This window comes from Colletotrichum destructivum, chromosome 6, assembly GCF_034447905.1.
Source record: "Colletotrichum destructivum chromosome 6, complete sequence".
Classification (NCBI taxonomy): domain Eukaryota; kingdom Fungi; phylum Ascomycota; class Sordariomycetes; order Glomerellales; family Glomerellaceae; genus Colletotrichum; species Colletotrichum destructivum.
Genome location: NC_085901.1, coordinates 919,384 through 937,892, shown reverse-complemented (window position 1 = coordinate 937,892; position 18,509 = coordinate 919,384). Strand labels below are relative to the sequence as shown.

At 54.7% G+C, this 18,509-nt stretch overlaps 6 protein-coding genes across 6 annotated transcripts; all 6 read right to left on the bottom strand.

Annotated features, from left to right (window-relative positions):
- Positions 1-114: 114 nt before the first annotated feature.
- CDEST_09460 (Putative GroES-like superfamily, alcohol dehydrogenase-like, NAD(P)-binding domain superfamily) lies at positions 115-1,396 on the bottom strand. The gene has a single exon (XM_062925619.1). It carries the CDS (start codon positions 1,258-1,260, stop codon positions 211-213), a length of 1,050 nt encoding a protein of 349 aa, XP_062781670.1. The 5' UTR covers positions 1,261-1,396; the 3' UTR covers positions 115-210.
- A 1,518-nt stretch (positions 1,397-2,914) lies between these two features.
- Positions 2,915-3,768, bottom strand: CDEST_09459 (Putative acyl-CoA N-acyltransferase; the record flags this gene model as incomplete). Its single annotated transcript, XM_062925618.1, has 2 exons — positions 2,915-3,132; positions 3,282-3,768. The coding sequence occupies 2 exons, from the start codon at positions 3,766-3,768 to the stop codon at positions 2,915-2,917; spliced, it is 705 nt and encodes a 234-aa protein (XP_062781669.1).
- A 691-nt stretch (positions 3,769-4,459) lies between these two features.
- CDEST_09458 (Putative Acid ceramidase) lies at positions 4,460-5,905 on the bottom strand (the record flags this gene model as incomplete). Its single annotated transcript, XM_062925617.1, has 2 exons — positions 4,460-5,249; positions 5,307-5,905. The coding sequence occupies 2 exons, from the start codon at positions 5,903-5,905 to the stop codon at positions 4,460-4,462; spliced, it is 1,389 nt and encodes a 462-aa protein (XP_062781668.1).
- Positions 5,906-6,969: 1,064 nt separating this feature from the next.
- Positions 6,970-9,002, bottom strand: CDEST_09457 (Putative cytochrome P450; the record flags this gene model as incomplete). The annotated part of the gene is made up of 6 exons (XM_062925616.1): positions 6,970-7,364; positions 7,407-7,652; positions 7,712-7,733; positions 7,791-8,191; positions 8,436-8,733; positions 8,808-9,002. 6 exons carry the CDS (start codon positions 9,000-9,002, stop codon positions 6,970-6,972), a joined length of 1,557 nt encoding a protein of 518 aa, XP_062781667.1.
- A 3,740-nt stretch (positions 9,003-12,742) lies between these two features.
- Positions 12,743-14,778, bottom strand: CDEST_09456 (Putative isocitrate dehydrogenase NAD-dependent, isocitrate/isopropylmalate dehydrogenase). The gene is made up of 3 exons (XM_062925615.1): positions 14,627-14,778; positions 13,267-14,276; positions 12,743-13,203 (listed from the first exon to the last, which is right to left on the bottom strand). Exons 1-3 carry the CDS (start codon positions 14,657-14,659, stop codon positions 13,119-13,121), a joined length of 1,128 nt encoding a protein of 375 aa, XP_062781666.1. The 5' UTR covers positions 14,660-14,778; the 3' UTR covers positions 12,743-13,118.
- A 1,103-nt stretch (positions 14,779-15,881) lies between these two features.
- On the bottom strand, positions 15,882-17,163 carry CDEST_09455 (uncharacterized protein; the record flags this gene model as incomplete). Its single annotated transcript, XM_062925614.1, has 4 exons — positions 15,882-15,985; positions 16,067-16,537; positions 16,614-16,801; positions 16,883-17,163. 4 exons carry the CDS (start codon positions 17,161-17,163, stop codon positions 15,882-15,884), a joined length of 1,044 nt encoding a protein of 347 aa, XP_062781665.1.
- Positions 17,164-18,509: the final 1,346 nt, after the last annotated feature.

The following is an 18,509-nucleotide window of genomic DNA, read 5'->3' as shown; positions in this document are numbered from 1 at the left end:
AAATATATACGACACACAGCAGCATTTGGCCAAACTCGACCACGTTTTACTTACTTTTACAGTCATATCATATCACACAAGAGGGCATTTCAACCAGAGTGGGTAACGGTGTAAAATAGATATTTGATCTTTCATGGTCATCAATTGTCATTATAATGTACAGATATGCTTTTCCCATCCATGCCATGCAATGTTCTTTTTTTCTTCTTTTTACTCCTGGGCAATCTTCAGGACGGCCTTGCCAAAGTTCTGGCCGGTGAGCATGCCGACGAAGCCCTCGGCGGCCTGGTCGATGCTCTCGGTCAGGTGGACCTTGACCTTGAGGTCGCCCTTGGCGATCATGGGCTGGACCTTCTCCTGGAAGGGCTGGTACTTGGCGGGGGACAGGTCGACGAGGAAGCCCTGGAAGGTGAGCTTCTTGGCGACGAGGTGGAAGAGGCCGCGGACGCCCTTCTGCTGCTCGCGGGGCGTGTTGTAGTCAGAGATCATGCCACAGCCGATGATGCGGCCCTGCTGGTTGAAGCTCTCAAGGGCGGCCTCGAGGTGGTCGCCGCCGACGTTCTCAAAGTACATGTCGATGCCGTTGGGGGCCAGGCGCTTGAGGGCGTCGACGGGGGACTCCTTCTTGTAGTTGAAGCCGGCGTCGAAGCCGAGCTCGTTGAGGATGAAGTCGAGCTTCTCGTCGCTGCCGACGGAGCCGATGACGCGGACGCCCTCGGCCTTGGCGAGCTGGCCGACGATCTGGCCGACGGCGCCGGCGGCGGAGGAGACGAAGATGGTCTCGCCCTTCTTGGGCTTGCCGATGTCGTAGAAGCCCTCGTAGGCGGTCATGCCGGGCATGCCGAGGGCGCCGACGAAGAGGGGGAGGTCGACGTTGTGGGTGTTGGGCACCTTGAAGAAGCCCTGGAGGAACTTGGCCGGGATGGCGGCGTACTCGGCGTTGGGGCCCATGAAGGAGGTGACGAGGTCGCCGGCGGCGAACTGGGGCGCGTCGGAGCGCTCGACGCGGGCGACGATGGAGGAGGCGATGACGGCGCCCTGCTCAAAGGGCGGGATGTAGGACTTGCCGGCCTCGGCGGGGCGCATGCGGCCGCGCATGTAGGGGTCGAAGGAGGAGTAGAGGACCTTGATGAGGATGCCGCCGTTGAGGTCCTGGTCGAGGTCGATGGGGCGGTCCTCGACGACGAGGTCCTGGCCAGGCACGGGCAGGCCCTTGGGGACCTGCTTGAAGACGAAGCTCTTGTTGGGGGTAGGCGCCATTTTGTTGTGTGTGTGTGTGTGTGTAAGTGTTTTTGTTTGGGTATCTTGAGGGTGAGTGGTGTTGTATGGGAGTATCGTGAGAGTTTAGTTTGGTGATGTAAAGAGATGAGTGAATGGTTCTTCAACGAGATACGACTAGTGTAGGAGAGATGGGATCGTTTGAGTTATATATTCTAATTCAGACCGATTTTGCTCCAGATCATGACAAACCCCTGATGGGCCGGGGCCGACCTGTGGCAGTGAGTGGTCCCGCCTCGTTCATGGTCTTCCTTCGCGATCCCCCTACCGCATCGGTAAAGTTGTGCCAAGTACGAAGTACCTGATGGAGGTGCGGAAGGTGTTGGAAACCAAAACGTCATGGAAGAACAAATGGGTGGAACATCCACTCCGATGTTCGATGGGGTGGAGAAAGGGAGAAGTCCCTCCCCCCCCTCAACCCCTGTTTTTTTAGCGGTGCATACAAGCAGATCTGTCAGCACTCTGTGTTCCTTTTTTTTTTTTTTTTTTTATACTTCTAGGACTTAGTTTTGCCCCTCGTCTGACATCAAGATGCCGCGGTTCATGGCGGGGGCAACAAGTACGAAAGGGGCAAGCGGTGTGTTTTTGATAGCCGGGCCAAGTTCTGTTCTTCGGCAACTCGATCCGAGGGAGAGACTGGAGGCGCCCCCCGGCCGAATTTCTCATCCTCCTTCGTCCTTTGTTGGGTTTGGTTGCTTTAGGTTCTGGTTCATCAGCGTTAATCCATGAAACGCAGGGTATGGCACGTTGATCTGGGGGTTCCTCTCTCTATTCCAGCATTGTAGCCGAGGGATTGGTAAACACGCAATGCATCCCCGAGTCAGACTGACTGGTTCACCACTGCCCGACTAACTTTTGCTCGGTCTTAGCTCGCGTTACCGTTACCAGACAATGACATAGGGCCGCGGTAAGTCTCTCTGTCCATGATGACAAAGCAAGCCATCGCGGACTTGTCCATATTGCATCAAACAACACAGCCCAGCAACGCCCCGCAAACTCCCAACTCCCAACCCTCAGCTCCCAACTCTATTCCGGCCTCAACGTCTCCGGAGCTGGTTGCCCCTTGTGGAGATTCCCCCCGCCAAAAAAGAACAGCGCAGAAGCATCGGCAGAAGAGGACCCGTACCCAGGTGCCGGGCGCCGGGTCCGCTCCCCAAGGCCGAGGCTTCTGGACCATCTCTGTTGAAGAGAAGAGAGCCGAGGTACAAACCCATGGATTTCAGGGTCCCTCCCCCCCTTCCCTTGTCTTGGGTTAGTTCCAACAGGGCAAACGCCATTTTCGAAACCGAAAGATCGACGGGTTCCGGGACAACTGTTGGCTTTTCGATCCAATGGTTGCTCCAGCGCCGACCCAGTAGAACCCAGTCTTTATTTTCTTTCCTTTTCTTTTTCTTTGCTCTTTTCCTGATTCCCGCCTCCGTTATGATGGGATTCTTGATTTCAAAGCCAAATTTCCGCTCTCCACTCTGTGCAATTCCGCTGCAAAGGGGGCTTGGGGGGTGGATGAAAGTGACGCCTTCCATACCCCTCCTCGCCAGTCAAGCATCTTTCGGTCATACCTCCGGTCGCCTTGTCGGACAATAAATTTGCGGGCCCAGAGATCCTAGAATAGACCAGACAGACAGACCGACTATTGTCATGCAGGATGCGATGGCAAGTGTTTCGCAAACATCCTCGCGTGTCCTCGGACGGACGCTTCGTCTGGGACGACTGTGCCGTCTCCCGCCGTGTCTGCAGACACAGTCACCAGTTCGACACCTCCGCGCCCGTCGGCCACCCAGAACTCCTCGTAGCCCGTCGGCTCGAAGCCCAGCTGTTCAAAACATCGCTTTCCCGCCGCCGTCGCCGTGAGCGCTGTCCGTCACCTGTCAGACCGTCCACAAGAACACCGTTTAGAGTGCGGGTGAAGACAAGGGGGAGTGAGAGTGGGAGAGAGAGAGAGAGAGAGAGACTCCCTGCCAACAACTCCTTTTGCAGGGGGGGGGGGGGGGGACAAAACATACCAGAATGCCCAATCACGTCCCATCCCTTCCCCTCGGCCGCAGCTTCCATAGCCCGCATCGCAATACTCCCAAACCCTCGTAGCACCCCGCCCTCGCGCGCCTCGGGCACGTCGAACCGCTCAACGTGGAAGACGTGCAGCCCAACCGCAATCCTAGATCCCTCGTCGTCGCCGCCGTCGTCGCGGGCGAGCATCGACGCCGCGTCGACGTCCGTCTCCTTGATCCGGCCCGCCAGCAGATCCCGCCACGCGGGTGCCAGCAAGGGAAGCGCGACGACGGCGCCGACGATCGTGCGTGTGGCGGCGGCGGCAGCGGAGGGGCCGTTGTCTGGCAGGTAGAAGCACGTCGCCAGGTCCGGCGCCGCCGCCGTCCAGCTGCGGAGGCGGTCCCAGGTCAGCGGCGCCGGGTACATGTCCTGGTCCGAGGCGAAGATGCCTCGGAGGACGTCGTCCGTCATCGGGCCGGTTTCCAGAGGGGTTGTCGACATTTTTTGTACAAGTCTACGGATGAGCTTGAGTCCGGGAAACTAACGCCGAGTCCCGGGTCGACGATCTGTGAGAGGTTATCTGACTTGGGGATATTGGCTCGCTCAGCGCTCAGGAGTCTGAGATAGAGAGAGCAGACAGAGGGTTCCCGTCATGCTGAGAGAGCCGTGCTGCGGGGGGTTTCTCCACTGACGTCTCGCCTTAGGTATCTAGGCGCTGCCCAAGTGAGATCCTGGACACACTTCACATGGCAGACATGGCATCATCCCATTGCCTTCACTCCTACACACACACACACACACACGCATTTGGATGCTCGCCGGATGAAGCTATCAACTCGGCTCATCTGTTGCTCTTTTTTCTCGTGAATGCTCGCTATCCTTACACGTATCAGTGGGCATGTTCCCTTGGAGCCCTCTTCGTCAAGGCTTTGGGACATTCTATCCCTGTATCACTTCCTTGCCCAGGCTGCTGCTTCAATGTTGAAGCCAAGTATCGCCTGATGTCTATGCTGTGCTGTACCAAGGGCACACTTGTTTCTCTCATAACCACATGGCGTAGAAGTTTGAGGAGAAAATGATATCTTCTTCCCGTTGCCCAACCATCTCCCCTCCATGGTCCTCATAGAGCTTCTGAAGCGCTCCCCTTCCATCACGTCCTTTCCATCGCCTTGCTATTTGACCTTGTCTTGTCTTAGTTGGCATACACCGACGAGTCCGAAGCCTCGGGACCGCGGGCGATCCAACGAATGGTGCCGTACACCGGGTCCATGATGCACGAGAAGTGGGTGCACTCGTTGGTGGTCGGGTACGCCTCAATCCACTGCTGGAGCGTCGCCTCGTTGACTCCGGGAACCTCGGCATCCGCGCCAGTCTCGGACATGAGATCGACGTTGAAGCAGATGCCATTTCGTCCGCATTCGAGTGCCGCGCCGGCCCGGATGGTGACGGCTCCCATGTGACGCATCCACTTCATCTCGAGAGCTCGCTGACGATTCTCAGACTCGTACAGCCACTCTCCATCTCCCACGACCGGGGCCTGGGGTTGGGATTGGGTAGCCTCGTTGGTGGTGTTGGTGTTGGTGAGGTGACCACAGCAGACCTTGTGGTCTGGGTCGTGGTTGCATTGGACCTGGAAGACAGTGCTTGTTTTCGCTCTTCCAATGTGAAGGTCTTTCAGCACTGTCATCACCTTTGATCCATCACAAAAGGTCGCGTAGCAGGGCGAGGCAGGCGTAAATGCAAGCTTCTTAACTGCAGCTGCAATGGTGAGGGGTTCCTTTCTGTGTTTGTTGAGGCCAGTGTCCTTGTCTTTGGATCCCTTGGACTTCTTGTCGTCAAAGCCCTCATTCAGGAGGATGCGTCGGAGGATGGAAGGAACTGCCTCACGACGGCCAAGGAGGACCAGCAGTTGGTGCTTTCGGAGAGAAGAGGTCTTGCAGTCGTGGTTCGGTCTGAAGTTAAGAGAGATGGAGAGGTCCTTGCTAGAAAGAACCCGTGTCAGTTACCAAGCGATGTCATCCAAAGGCGTTGTTGCTTACCGGACACCAGTGAGGCAGCCAACAAAGCCAGCATATGTGACCGATCTAGCAATCACCTCATCTTTGCCTCCCTTCTTTGAGTTGACAAACTCAACAACCACCAGCAGGTCTCTCAAGACATGCATTCCCCACTCAAGGGTACGGAAATGCATGAGGCGGTCCGTGTTGTCCTTTTCGCTCTGCTTGCCGGGGGTCGGATGCACCAGGGCTGCTCCAGAGGTGCAGCCTAGCAGCAAGTCCAAGAACAGGTTGAGTGCCATAACCAGGTGGGTGCTGGTCTTGGCTGTGCTGGCAATGGACTTGATCTCGTTGGTTTGCTCCTTGCTGAAGACCTTGCGAATTGCATGGCGAGATGCAAACTTGAAGAAGCCTGAAAGCTTCTTGCTGAACAGGGACTCCAGGACCTCGTCAAAGAGGGGGCTGACACTTCTTATCTGAGGAGCGAAATCTTTAGCAAGCTGGATGTAGCGCTCCTCAGCCGGCTTTCCCATGTCGATTCGGTAGACAGGGATGTCTCCAATGGTAGGCGTGCACATGGTGGGAAACGCCGAATCCTGTTTCTTCTCATCCTGGGCTCTGACTGGGAAGTCCTCAGCCATTTTTAAAGCAAGGTGAAATTGAAAGGCTTTTGAAGGCGCGTTCTTGGGTATTGTGAATGATGAATATGGTCAGTTTTCTGGTGAGAAATAAAGTGCCTGCTGAAGAGAAGAAGAAAGAGTCAGCCTATAACGCTTTTATGATGAGAAGTGCTCATTCAGTCTCAGATGCCGGCTTTTGAATTTATTTAGGATGAGGAAAAGGACCTACCAGGAAATAGGAGGAAACTTGAGATGACTCCGGACCGGAACGTTGATGAGGCTGATGGCTTGGAATAACGATGGGAGCCGGTGCCGGTGGTTGTAGGTGAGAAAGAGAGGAAGAGGAAGAGGTTGAGGTCAGGGTCATGTTTGGTGAAGAACGCGTGCGTGAGGCAGGCGCGATTTTAAGTGAGTGTGACGGTTCCTAGGGGGGAGGTACGGCTTTGACAACCGGGGGAAGGACCGACCTTGAGCAGCTCTTGCCAGAAAAAGAAATTGCAACCAACTGCCGACCGGAAAGAGACTTGGGGAGTGAGTGAGAAGAAAAGTGAGCCAAAGAAGCATGAGTGAGAAGACTGTGAGTGTGAGGACAACGAGTGAACAAGAGCAGAGTGAGTATATGAGAAGACAACCAAAAGGAGATTTACTGACTGACTGAGATAAAGCAGCCAAGATGAAATTGGGCCAACACCAACCCAGCAGCTATTTACAGAGTTAGGCTAGGTTCACTGAACAAACTACATAAACTGCATAGTACGCAAGATTTCCACTTCTAATGCTGGAGTGTACAGGCAAGGAACAATCTAAACTCAACCTGAATTAACACACAGAAGAGATCCATATATGTCCTACAGTATGGGCACCTCCCTATCATCACCTAGTAGGCAGAACCTCCGGACGCTCATTATCATGAAGTGTATTCGCTGGTGGTTTCAACCTATCTAGGCTGCTGCTGTTTATTTACATGCTCAAACCAGCACCTCCATCATCCCCATTTCAGTCTTCTAATCTTTATGCCCGCACTACAGAGACACCCACTCCCGTCTACCTAAACACACAAATACAGAAACCAAAAACAGCGCCGTCTACCGGGCCTCATCCCTCTCGATCGTGACGCGCAGACTCTCCCGCGGCCGCAGCGTGAAGTTGGGATTCGCAAGCTCCAGCCGTCCGTCCCAGCCGGGGCGCGGCGAAAACCTGAAGTCGCGCGCGAGGGCGAAGATAACGCTCTTGGTGTTCAGCAGCGCCATGTTCTTGGCGATGCAGCCCGCCGGGCCCTGCAGGAACGCCTCCATCGTGTACGAGTCCCCGGGCGCCCGTCCGTCCGCCCACCGGTCCGGGTCGAACGCCTCGGCCGTCTCGCCCCAGACCAGCGGGTTGAAGTGCGCGACGGCCGGGCAGAGCGTGACTTGCGTGCCTTTGGGTATGAAGGTGCCGCAGACCGTGACGTCTTCGGAGGCCTCCCGCGGGAGGAAGATGGCTGTGCAGCCGACGACGGGTCAGCAGGGAGGGTCTAGCGGACCGGGGGGGAGACGGCAGGGGGAGCGCGGTGGTGGAAATGACTTGCCTGGGGAGTAGAAGCGCAGTATCTCTTTGAGAAAGTTGTTCATATACATCAGATGCTCGAGCTCCTCGTATGTCGGGTTCCAGTCCCGCGGCTTGCCGACGCAGAGCCCGAGGACCTCCTGCTTGAGGCGGTCCTGAACCTCGGGCTCCGTGGCAAGGACGTGAGCAACCCACATGGTCGTCGATCCAGTCGTCTCGTGGCCTACCGTAATGTCAGCTTCTACGGGTCGTTCCGAGTTTCTCAATGGTATGGTTTCGTACCTCCAGCAATGAAGTTGAGCATCTAGCCCCAGAAAAAGGTCAGCACATACCAAACCGCCACTCCAGGGGTGGCACTCACGTATTCCAACAGCTCCAAGTCAGTCCAGTTGGTCTGGGTGGCGTCAAACTGGCAATCCTCCAGGATGAAGGTCAGGATGTCGCGACGGTCCGTCTTCTCCTCGAGGCCCAGCTTCTTCTCCACCATCATCTCGTGGCGCCTGTTCTCTACACAAGTAAGTAGCATCGCCCGGATAAGCGCAACGTCCTTCAACCATCTCTTGTTACTCGCCAGTGGCAGCCACGAGCGGAGGGGGACGTGGCCGTCGATGAAGGTGATGACGTGACCCGAAGGCGGCTGACGGATGATGCGCTCGTACACCTCGTAGAAGTGGGCTTCGGGGACGAAGATGCTGTCCAGGTCACAACCGATGGAGCCAATGACGAAGACGTCAAGGGTGGCCTTTTTGAGGAAGTGCTCAACTAAGGGCGAGGGTAAGCTTGGTACCAAGAGAGAGGGTTCTGAACCTGCTGATCCAGGGTGGGGGGGTTTACTGTCGACAACCTTGAACTCCTCTGCCCCAAGGTCCTGGCTGATGGAACCACATAGTTGGTTGGCCTTGAGTTGAAAGACTGGCAGCATCTTGCGTGTGTTCTGGTTGGAGAAAGCACCTAACTCTGGTCAGTCAATTTGACAAAGCCTGCGAAAGTGGTCTAAAACACTAACGGGCCAGCTGAGTGCGCTGCTTCTTTCTTTCCTCTCCCTCTGAGAACATGAGTCCATGTCCAGTAATAGGGGAGAACATTCGTGCTGCAAGCTGCGACTTTCGGAAAGAGTACACTTTGGCTTGCTGTACCTCTTTGAAAGCAGCTATGTTGTTGACCATGAGAGTCTCGCAGTTGCCTATGGACAGGTAGCGCACAAAAGGCGCATCTGGCCACTGCTTCATCCAGGAGATGAAGAGGTCGGCGGGTCCAGGGGTTCTAATCTGATTTAACATCTGGCCGATGAGGGGATGACCTCCCTATGGGTTTCCTTAATGTGTCAGCCATCTTCCTCGATTAAAGATGTACATCCTGCCATGCAAGGCAACATTACCTTTGGTCCTGGTAGATGACGCAATGGGGAAAGAAAGAAAGGATAGATATATCCATGATATCCTAAGAGAAGACCACACAGCAAAGTGAAAATTGCAGCAGATATCTGTATTGCAGTTGGCCAATCAGCATGCAAAAACCTGAAGCTCAGAGCTGCAATGAAGAGCGAGGCTCCTGCGCAGGTCTTGATAGCCATATCCTAGTAGCCGCGTGAGCAGCTGCAAAAAAGAGTCGCAAAGCAGCTAACAAAGTAATTCAAGGGATAAAAGGGAGAAATAGATAGGGTTCAACAAGTATAAAGAACTGGACCAGGTCGGTGAATATGGTGATGAAGGTGTTGTGGGTAGAGTTGTTGCAAAGACAAGGCTGTGAGGAAGGCTAGCATAGACTGAAGTAGTAGGATTGTGCTCTCAAAAAGACTTAAGACTTTGAGGTATGGAGGTATAGAGATGAGGCGAATGTAGTAACATTCAGAATTCCCCCCTGGGTTTTTAGAATATGCTGAGGCGTAAGACACCAATGCGAAGGTAGGGAGCAGTCAGAGTTTCCAAAAAGCCTGGAAACATCCCTCTTCTTTGTATCAAGAGATATGGAGAGAGAGTCCTGGTTTTATATGAAGGTAAAATACATATTGTAAATTTTCATCCTCTCTTTCTCTCTTGTTCTTCCCTTCACTATCCTCGACCGCCTCCTCTTGCTCTGCGCCGCCAAACACAACCCGCATATCGCCCAGAACGAAAATACAGAGTAAGCACTTGCCCTCCAAACCTTTCCCTGCTTTCGCCAAGGGGGAGCCCCCAGACCGAGTATGAGCCAACAGCAGCATGATAGGCAAGCAAACTTCCCATCCCCTCCATGTCCAGGACGCCACCAACGAGATGCCAAGTGGACTCCCGGTGATAGTCACAGCGGCGGCTTCGATGCATGTCCTGATCACAGATAAAGGGTACCAATCTATTTATGCCGTGACACAAAGTAGCCACCGAATCTGAACCACCCCGGGAGGTATTGTATGCACAACGAGTTGGCGCGATGAAAGGAGGGCTCGCGGATAGTGAATTCGAGGATCCCCAAGTCGAGTTCAAGTATTACCTACCCCCCCATCCTATTCTCGCGTCCCTGACGTCAGAGCTACGAGCCGTGCCGCAGAAGCCGTTGGCACCAGTGAAGTTAAGGAGACAGAATCGCACGCTCCAAGAAGAAGACTCGCCCTTGTAGGCTTCCGCAAGAGGAGCCTGGGCTCTGCTTACAGCGGGCTGTGTCGATAGAGGATGAACGATTCGAAGTTGCGGGCCAGGCGAGGACGCCCACGATGAGGGGCACAAGAGGGGGGAGCGAGGGAACAAGAGAACAAGGCTCACAATACCTTGCCCTTGAACCGGACAAAGCGGACGCTGCCACGAGGTTACACACTAGTCCCGAATCTCTGGAACATGGCCAACATATGGACACTTTTCCACGGGTCGGTCGTGATCCACTTTGCAGAACAAGACACAGGAGATTGCATGGCATTTTCTCTTGACCCGCGGCAGCGAGGGCCGGCGTCGTCGGGCTGATCCCATCTGGCGGAAATAAAGCAAAGGTACAACAAGCCAATCGCCGGGAGAAGTCGAGACAGGAATTGGCACTATTGACGCCGGCGTAACAAGTTGGGAAATTCTTGCGAGAAGGAGGTACAGCCAAGGAGACCGGGGAGGGCGGAAGGGGGGGGGGGGTTAATGGAGATAGATAGATGTGTTAAAGACTCGTCCGAGATCTCCAAGGCAGATGCTTACTGAATTGTTGCTTTCCCACGCGTGAACTGGAATCATCTTTTCCCGATGCAGTCTCGATGACCTTCACCTAAGGCGAGGCCTCGGGGGGATCAATCTGTCGAAGAGGTTCTCATTGGTGGATATGTCCCTTTCTTATCCCGTCTTCTTGTACGACCAACGCAGCATCCGTCATACAGTGGTGAATTGAGTTTTTACTTTCTTTTTCGCGGAAATTGGCGTTGTAGCCATGCTCTTGTCAACAGCGTCGCGTCTCGCATATGACTCCCTCGCACTGGCTCTGGAAGGCGCATGTGTGTTCTGCCGGATCGGAGGATGATGGGAGCCTGCATAACGTGGCCAAGGGAGGGTTAATATGTCTCTGATCCGGCGGCTCATCTGCGATCGATCGCCCAGAGATCTCGCCTAGTCCGCGAGGTGAGTGCCGTCGTTCGTTCCCGAGTATCGCTTACACAAATTGTGTGGCTGACACCAGGCCAATGGCTTTTCGGTTGCGAGCCCTAGGCTCTACGTGGTGTCGCGAGGCTTCTTCGAAGCGAAGCTTGCGAAGGTAAGGTGAGGCGAGAGGACATTCAAAGCCGGGGAGGGTTTCTGCTTCTGGTACATGGGGTGGAAATGATTTACTTGTCGGGCTAGTTGCTTGTTTGGAAGAACAGTGCAGAGACGTTGAGTTCGAGTTGACGAGTCTGGTGATTCGGGTCCTCCCCCTTCGAGACAGGCTCCAGCCGTGCAGGCATGACGCAGCTGCAGAAGATGATTCAGGCGAAGAAGAAAACCTGTACAAGTCGATGCGGAACCCTCACTGCTGTCTCTCGAGTCCGCAGATGCTGCGGGTAAACAAGCTCTGGGTAGTTGCAGATACCCAACCGCGATTACTGAGCTCTCATGGGGGACGAAGGTGGTACAAAACACTCTCGGCGTGATCTAAGGCGACCCAGGTGCCTGGCTACCAGATCTCGCGGACGCAAGAAAAACGACAGAGTTGGTGGCGGCACTGCAAGTAGGTAGAGAAGCTGGATCATGGCCCAAATTGCGTAGTGCTTTCTTCGAGGCAAAATTCAGCTTGGGGGACATGGAAATTGACTATTGGTTTTGTGAACAGTGAACACCAAATTGTATCCGGGTAACCCTTGCGCTCTGGTCTGAAAACTGGTGCGAGGGTTATCCTAGAATTCCATGAGCTGACCAATACTTCATAACAGTTGAAGTGATAGAGAAGCCTTGGTTCTTTGAGTAGTAGTTATGTGTGCACACAAAGGACGTTGCTCTCCTCCCCTGCTAAAGAAGCGACTTAAGATAGAACTGGGACATGTTGCAGGGGCCCACAGCCACTTAAGAAGCCAGCCGCCTTGACCGGCCAGAGTGAAGTCGTTCTAGAAGTTAGTCAAGCATAGTCTTGACTAGTGTCAAGACTCTTGACACTAGTCCGGCGGCGGTTGTTGTGTTGTGGCTTTCCAGAACCGATGCAAGCGGAAGAATTCCGGGCTCGCCTACTGCTCATTATGATAGCCATTGCAATGCTTCTCTAACGTTTAGCTTACTTGGTCATTAGCCCATAAAGCTTCCATGTGGTTTTGAAAAAAGAGTTGCCGTGTGACGAGTCGCAACACCAATTGCACGCTATTTAGACTCCCATACTCACCTACACAGTTAGTGTGTCAACTCCGATTTGGAAAACTCCCCAGTCTCTCTCCAATGTCTCTCTCAACACGCGTGACGGCCCCACCTTCTTCACTCTTCTTCAGCGCACCGCTCCATTTCTCTGCTAGGAGTTTTTAACCTCGGCAAATCCGTCAACCGCAGGTCCCAACAGCCGAGACATCCTTCGGCGGCCGAGCAGCGGGCTCGGAATGCCGATGTTATCCGAGCAAGCTTGCACCCGCGTCACTCCGAGCCGAAGGCGAACAACCAACCCGCACCGAGGATGAACCCCGCTGGTCAACCACTGCGCACGAGGCTGAAAGAAGAAATGCGCCCGTGTTGGTTGATCGCGCGAGGCTGGGGGTTATGCCAAACGGCCATGAGAATAAGGGTCTGCGAATCACGCCGTTTGCCTTCGTCCTTATGTCTTCAAACCCGGCATCTGGGCATCCTGGGGGACTGACTACCTTGAAATGGGGGGCGTCACAACTAATCGTCCACATATAAAAAAGGCGCGCGAGGTCGGCCATGTCAAAACGACGAAAAAGGAAATCATATGCTCTGCGCGACTCCTATGCTACGTACAACTGGTACAACTACAATCTCCCAGCAAGACCGAGCCTCCTCCCAGTGTCCAAAACAGAAATCTAGTCCTCCGCTGGTTTATGCAATTCGACCGACGTCGGGTGGTATCTATCTCCGTCGCCCAGTCTCCGCGTCATTCGGCATGAAAAAGAAAATCGAGTCTGATGGCGAGGCAAGAAGGGACGGCGGAGGTTCTCGTGAGGAACGGGGCTTCGGGGCGCCGAAGTAGGTGTTTCTTAAATAGCTACAGAGGGTAAGGCGTGGATGTGTGTGTGTTTGTGTTTGTGTGCGTGTGTGGTATTGTAGCTGGCAATTTACAAGGTGTCCATCTTGTCGAGGATGGCCTTGGTGAACTGGTGGGTGGTGGCATCACCGCCCATGTCACGGGTGCGGACCTTGCTGTGCGGTTGTTAGCATTGGACAACTTTTCCACCCCGAGAGGAGAAGCATCATCAAACTTACCCGTCGGCAATGACGCCGTAGATGGCCTGGGAGATGCGGTTGGCGTGGTCGTCAAGGCCGAGGTGGCGGAGGAGCATGGAGCCGGACAGGATCAGAGCGGTGGGGTTGGCCTGGTCCTTGCCCTTGATGTCGAGACCGACGTGACGGCAGCCGGGCTCGAAGACGGCGACGTCGCGGCCCATGTTGCAGCCGGGGACGATGCCGGCACCGCCGACGAGGGCGGCGCCAATGTTGGACAGGATACCTCCGTAAAGGTTAGGCATGACCATGACGTCGAACTGCTGGGGCTTGCTGACGGCCTGCATGGAGGCGTTGTCGACAATCATGTCGTTGACCTCGAGAGTGGGGTAGTCGTTGGCGACGCGGTGGAAGGTGGAGCGGAAGAGACCGTCGGCCAGCTTCATGATGTTGGCCTTGTGGATGCAGGTGACCTTCTTGCGGTTGTTGGCGAGGGCGAAGTTGAAGGCGAACTTTGCGATGCGCTCCGACTTGGCGCGGGTGATGATCTTGAGGGACTCGACGACGCCGGGGACGGACTGGTGCTCGAGGCCCGAGTACTCGCCCTCGGTGTTCTCACGGATGATGGCGAGGTCGACGCCCTCGTGGCGGGTCTGGTAGCCGGGGATGTTCTTGATGAGGGAGATGGAGGCGTAGATGTCGAGCTCCTGGCGCATGGCAACGTTGAAGGACTGGTGGCCGGAGCGCTCGATGGGGGTGTGCAGGATACCCTTGAGGCCGAGCTTGTTGCGGCGGAGGGAGGCGACGGACTCGCGGAAGAGGTCCTCGGTCTTCTGGGGGGTGGTGGTGCTGAGACCCGAGACATCGACCTGCTCCCACTCGATGGGGACGTTGTCGGCCTTGAAGATGGTCTTGACGCTCTCGGCGACCTCGGCACCGATACCGTCACCGGGGATCAGGGTAACCGTGTACTTGCCGCCAAACTTGGTGGGCTTGAAGATGTCGGAGCCGACCGTGGCGTAGGCGCGCGCGGGCTGCGCGGTGCGCAGAATCTGTCGAGGGGAGCATCGTTAGCCGGCCGTCTGTGTGTTTTGGTCTGGTATGTGTGTGTTGATGCAGCTAGAGGTGGGAGGGGGAAGTGTGTGCATCCTGCGTGTCCCCGATGTCTTCTCTTGTGAGATTCGCCATGGTCGGGTTCGTTGCGCCACCGATATCCTCTTTCCCCTTCGTCTTTCTCCCACGACATCCCTCCTCGTCCTCTTCAACCAAGAAGGACACACACACACACACACAGACAACAGAGAGAAAGAGAGAAAACACATCGCGGCTGGGGGCACAACGCAGCACAATGCGGAGGGAGGCGGGAAGACCCCAATTGGGGACGGAACGACAACAGACGTACCTGCGCAGTGCGGGCGGATCCTCGGGAAAGCATCGTGACGGTCGTGAGTGCCTCGTGAGGGTATTCGCGGAGCTGGAGATATTGTTCGGAGATCGGGGGAGTTGGGGAGTGGAAGAATTAAGAAAAAAAGAGTGGAATTTCGAGGTGGTCGATGTTCCTGTCAAATGCCGCAAAAGCCAAGGTACACCTAGTTCAGTCTGGGAACGGTACGCGGTCAAAGTACAGGCCGACACAGGCTAAGGCTACAGGTACAGCAGACCTTTTTTTTTCTTTCTTTTTTTTCACACTCCCGCCTGCGCTCTTCCCGCTGTTTCCCCCCCCCCCCCCCCCATAGAGCCCAGATTTCGTATGTGGCTTGGTCCCAGCTTTTTCGACCGTTTTCAGGTCTATTATTGGCTGAAATGTCGGATACGACCCCACTCTGTTCTCTTCCGAACGGTCGGAAGAATGGAGGACAGCAAGAACCTGTGACACCCGCGGGAAAGAGACACTGCGCGCAGCCTCCCTTCGCGGTTCTTTCCTGCCCACTGTCACTGGGCTCGGGAAAGGAAGGAACCAAACGTGGGGCACCATGCTTCTTTCGGCGCTAGCGTCCATTGTTCGCTGTGTTCTCGGATGAGCCTCGGATCTGGACTCAGAACTGGCGCCGGCGTCACGTGCCTTGTCTTGTGTTCGTCACTGACACTCACTTCTCATCTAAGCTGTTTGTCTGTCTTCATCTTGTTTGAATCTCATATTGAGTCTCATGATCTTACGCAACAGGATTTATCGCCCGTTGTTTCACCCGGGTCCGGTGATACTTCAAAACTCACGTGCCCGGTCGACATCGGCTGTTCCAATTTCCAGTCAATAGCGCCCGCTCATTCTTCCCGAAGAGTTACCCGCCAGACTGTCTCTCACTCTCACTCCACGTTCGAGTTGAGAGCGCCAAGGGCCTTATATGCAATGCTCCCACTTCATCATCGGCCGAGCATCACCTTGCCCGCTGTTCAATAACACCCGCGACATGGACATCTTGTAAAAGCCGACGGCCTCAACGTGAAATACGATTGAAGGTCCATTTTGGATTCCGAACTACCTTCCAAAGGATTCAGCCATTCGTGTAAACACCAACCCAGATAAGTCTTGTTCGTCGTCCGTCCAAGGTTTCCAATTCATTCTACATCGCCATGAGCCAACAAGCCTTCAAGACAACAACCCTAGCAGTCTCACATCATTCTACTGCCTAGCCAGTGATCCGCTCAACCCAGCTCTCTCAACCGGAAATCTGCAGGGCGTTGTATCCGCTTGCCTCGATCCCCCACTCGAAGCAATCTGCCCAGTATCGCCCTCCCTGGCTTGTTCCCAGCGGCTGCCCGCCTGTGTGGAGATTCCGTCATCAGCATCTGTCTCACAACCCCCGAACAACTTTCCCATGAAAAGAAAGAAGGGGACACTTACAATCCATGTTCTGGAGTGTGTTGAGATGCTTCACGCACAGCTCATGAGTAAGGCCGTTCTCCTCGTCTTCAATCATGTGGTCGCCGTATCTGCCCTTGGTCGGGCACGGGATGATGTTCTGCGGCGCCTTGATCCAGACGTGCACCATGCCCATGTCGAAGTACTGTGAGCTGTTGCCCGAGTGCGCCACCTTGCGGTTGTAGTCCGTCCAGTAGTACCCGATCCTCGCCCGCTCGTTCATGAACTCCCAGCCCCCCTTCTGCCTGAGCTCGAAGACGGCCTCGTGGCAGAATCGCTCAAAGACGTTCGCCTTGGGCTCGTACGTCTTGACCTCGTCCTTCTCGACCCAGCAGAGCCCGGAGCCGTGCTTGAGCGGCGGCGTCGGTTGATACTGGTACTTCCACGACGCCACTCCGCAGCCTTCGTACGTCATGTTGATCATCTCCTTCATCCAGAACTCTTCGGCCTTACCTGCGTAGGGAGGTCAGCCGGGAGGGTGAGGGAAGGTGGTCAGTGCCGTCTAGAGGCTAAGAAACCGTCCACTCACAACCCTTCATACTGCGCATGGCGTTGAAGACCTGCTTGCAGGTCCCACTGCAGTTGCCTCCCAAGGACGGCACCCATCCCAGTGTAACAGACTTGGCCCTGTCTACCAAGTAGACGGATTCGGGTATCAAGGCTGAAAAGCTGGCCTTCAAGGAGTTGTCCCATCTATCGCATACCAAATCAACCAGACTGAGAGAGAAACAAAAGTGTTAGCAGTGAGCCAATGGAAAGCATCAGAGACAAATCGGTTGGGTCGGAGGAAAAGCCTACGGTCCCCAATTGTAGTAGTAAACCCAGTTGTCGTTCGGGCACCAGATAGACAACTTGGCCGTGTCGTCGACCATCGATAGCGTGAGATCATGCGTGCCTTGAAGGTTGGCTGCGTCGCTCTTCTCGTCCCTGACCGCGATGTCGACCATCGATGAGGTGTAATCCACGGCGTCCACCTCGACAACGGGGATACTTGCGACATTGGCAACCGCTGGAGATGCCTGGACAATGGCGAAGAAGAAGAAGACCAAAGCCAGGAAAATGTTGAGCACGGTCTTCATTGTGGGCTGGATCGCGATACAAGTGAACTCTGGCTCTGCGGGTTTGAAACCCAAGCCAGCTGCCACAGGAGAGGTGCTCACTTTGGGAGGGCAATTGGGTGAGCTATGGATATACCAAGTCGGATAGCGGTGAGTGAAAGCTGTAAGGGATAGATGATAGATCGTGATATCTCGGGGCAATCTCTAAGCATAAGCTCACGCCAGTGGCCCTTTTGTATTGATCACGAAGACGGACTTTCCCTCGGTATATGAGTAAAATGGCGAGCATCACGAGAAACGTAGTGCCAGACCATCCGTAGTACAAGGTAGGCGCTCTGCATCTATTCAAGGTATCTCCTGGCGCGGACGCCTTTGCGTTGCCCATCACAGTCTTCATCTCAGGATGGTGGCGGTAATCCAATCGGAAGGTTGAAGAAACGTTCCGGCTCGCCACGGTCCCTTGCCGTTCAACAAGGCAATTTCATCGTCCAACGTCTCACTTTTCCGCATGTGTCGTTGAGAGATTCTGCCAGCATCTTCGGTCCAGGTTCGTCCTAAGGGATCTGGTATGCGGTGCTTTGAACGCAGGGGCAACGTAAAAAAAAAACAGTCCTTCAAAGCAAACACACCCTACAGACTCTACCTTGGACTCGGCTAGCTAGTGACCACTGGCCACATGGCGTGTTTGTTGGCGAGCCCTTCGTTATGAAGTCCAGCACATCTTCGGACAGGTTACCCATCCGCCTGTCAAGCTTTACCAGACGTTCTGGCCCGACGCCCGTCGGGCCGTTGCTGAGAACCCTCCTCTGATCGATGTCCCGGATCAATGGTTCTCTGCTGGTCCCGCTCTGGCTCCCGTTAGCCAGGACTCGAGACTGGGCAGACAAGTAATACGCTTCAGTTTTACATGTGCTTGGTGTTACCGTTCGTTAATGAATTTATCCCGCTACCTAGTTGCGAAGCTAGAAATTACAGGACCATAGCAAAACGCTCGCTTTCTCCGCTGCCCAAGGTCAGGTCGTAGGACGAGGCCCATCACGTTGCTTGAGACAAGTTACAGCAGACATGTTGGATGTTGAGACACAGATTGTCCTTGTGCCTGTGGTAGTGCTGCTCGGGCATCGTGGTGATTCAAGAGACGACGGGGCTGGGTTAATTTGTCGATGGTGCCACAACTGTGCAGAGAATCAGCAGAGCCTCTGTGCAACGACTCGGCTATATTCCGAGGCTAGAGTGTAGACCGTGAGGATTTATCACGAGTCCACGGCTGTTTAGAAAGCTGGTTACAAGATGTCGTTTCTCCTTCGCGGGTAAATGTCATCATATTGTGCACTCTACATCTTCTAGTACGCACATGACCCTGCTTT

Coding starts and splice junctions, on each gene's coding strand:
- CDEST_09456 (XM_062925615.1), bottom strand. CDS start 14,659: ATGCTTTCCCGAGGATCCGCCCGCACTGCGCAG. Junction 14,277..14,626: donor GATCCGCCCGCACTGCGCAG/GTACGTCTGTTG, acceptor TCCCCTCGACAG/ATTCTGCGCACCGCGCAGCC. Junction 13,204..13,266: donor TACGGCGTCATTGCCGACGG/GTAAGTTTGATG, acceptor ACAACCGCACAG/CAAGGTCCGCACCCGTGACA.
- CDEST_09460 (XM_062925619.1), bottom strand. CDS start 1,260: ATGGCGCCTACCCCCAACAAGAGCTTCGTCTTCAAGCAGGTCCCCAAG.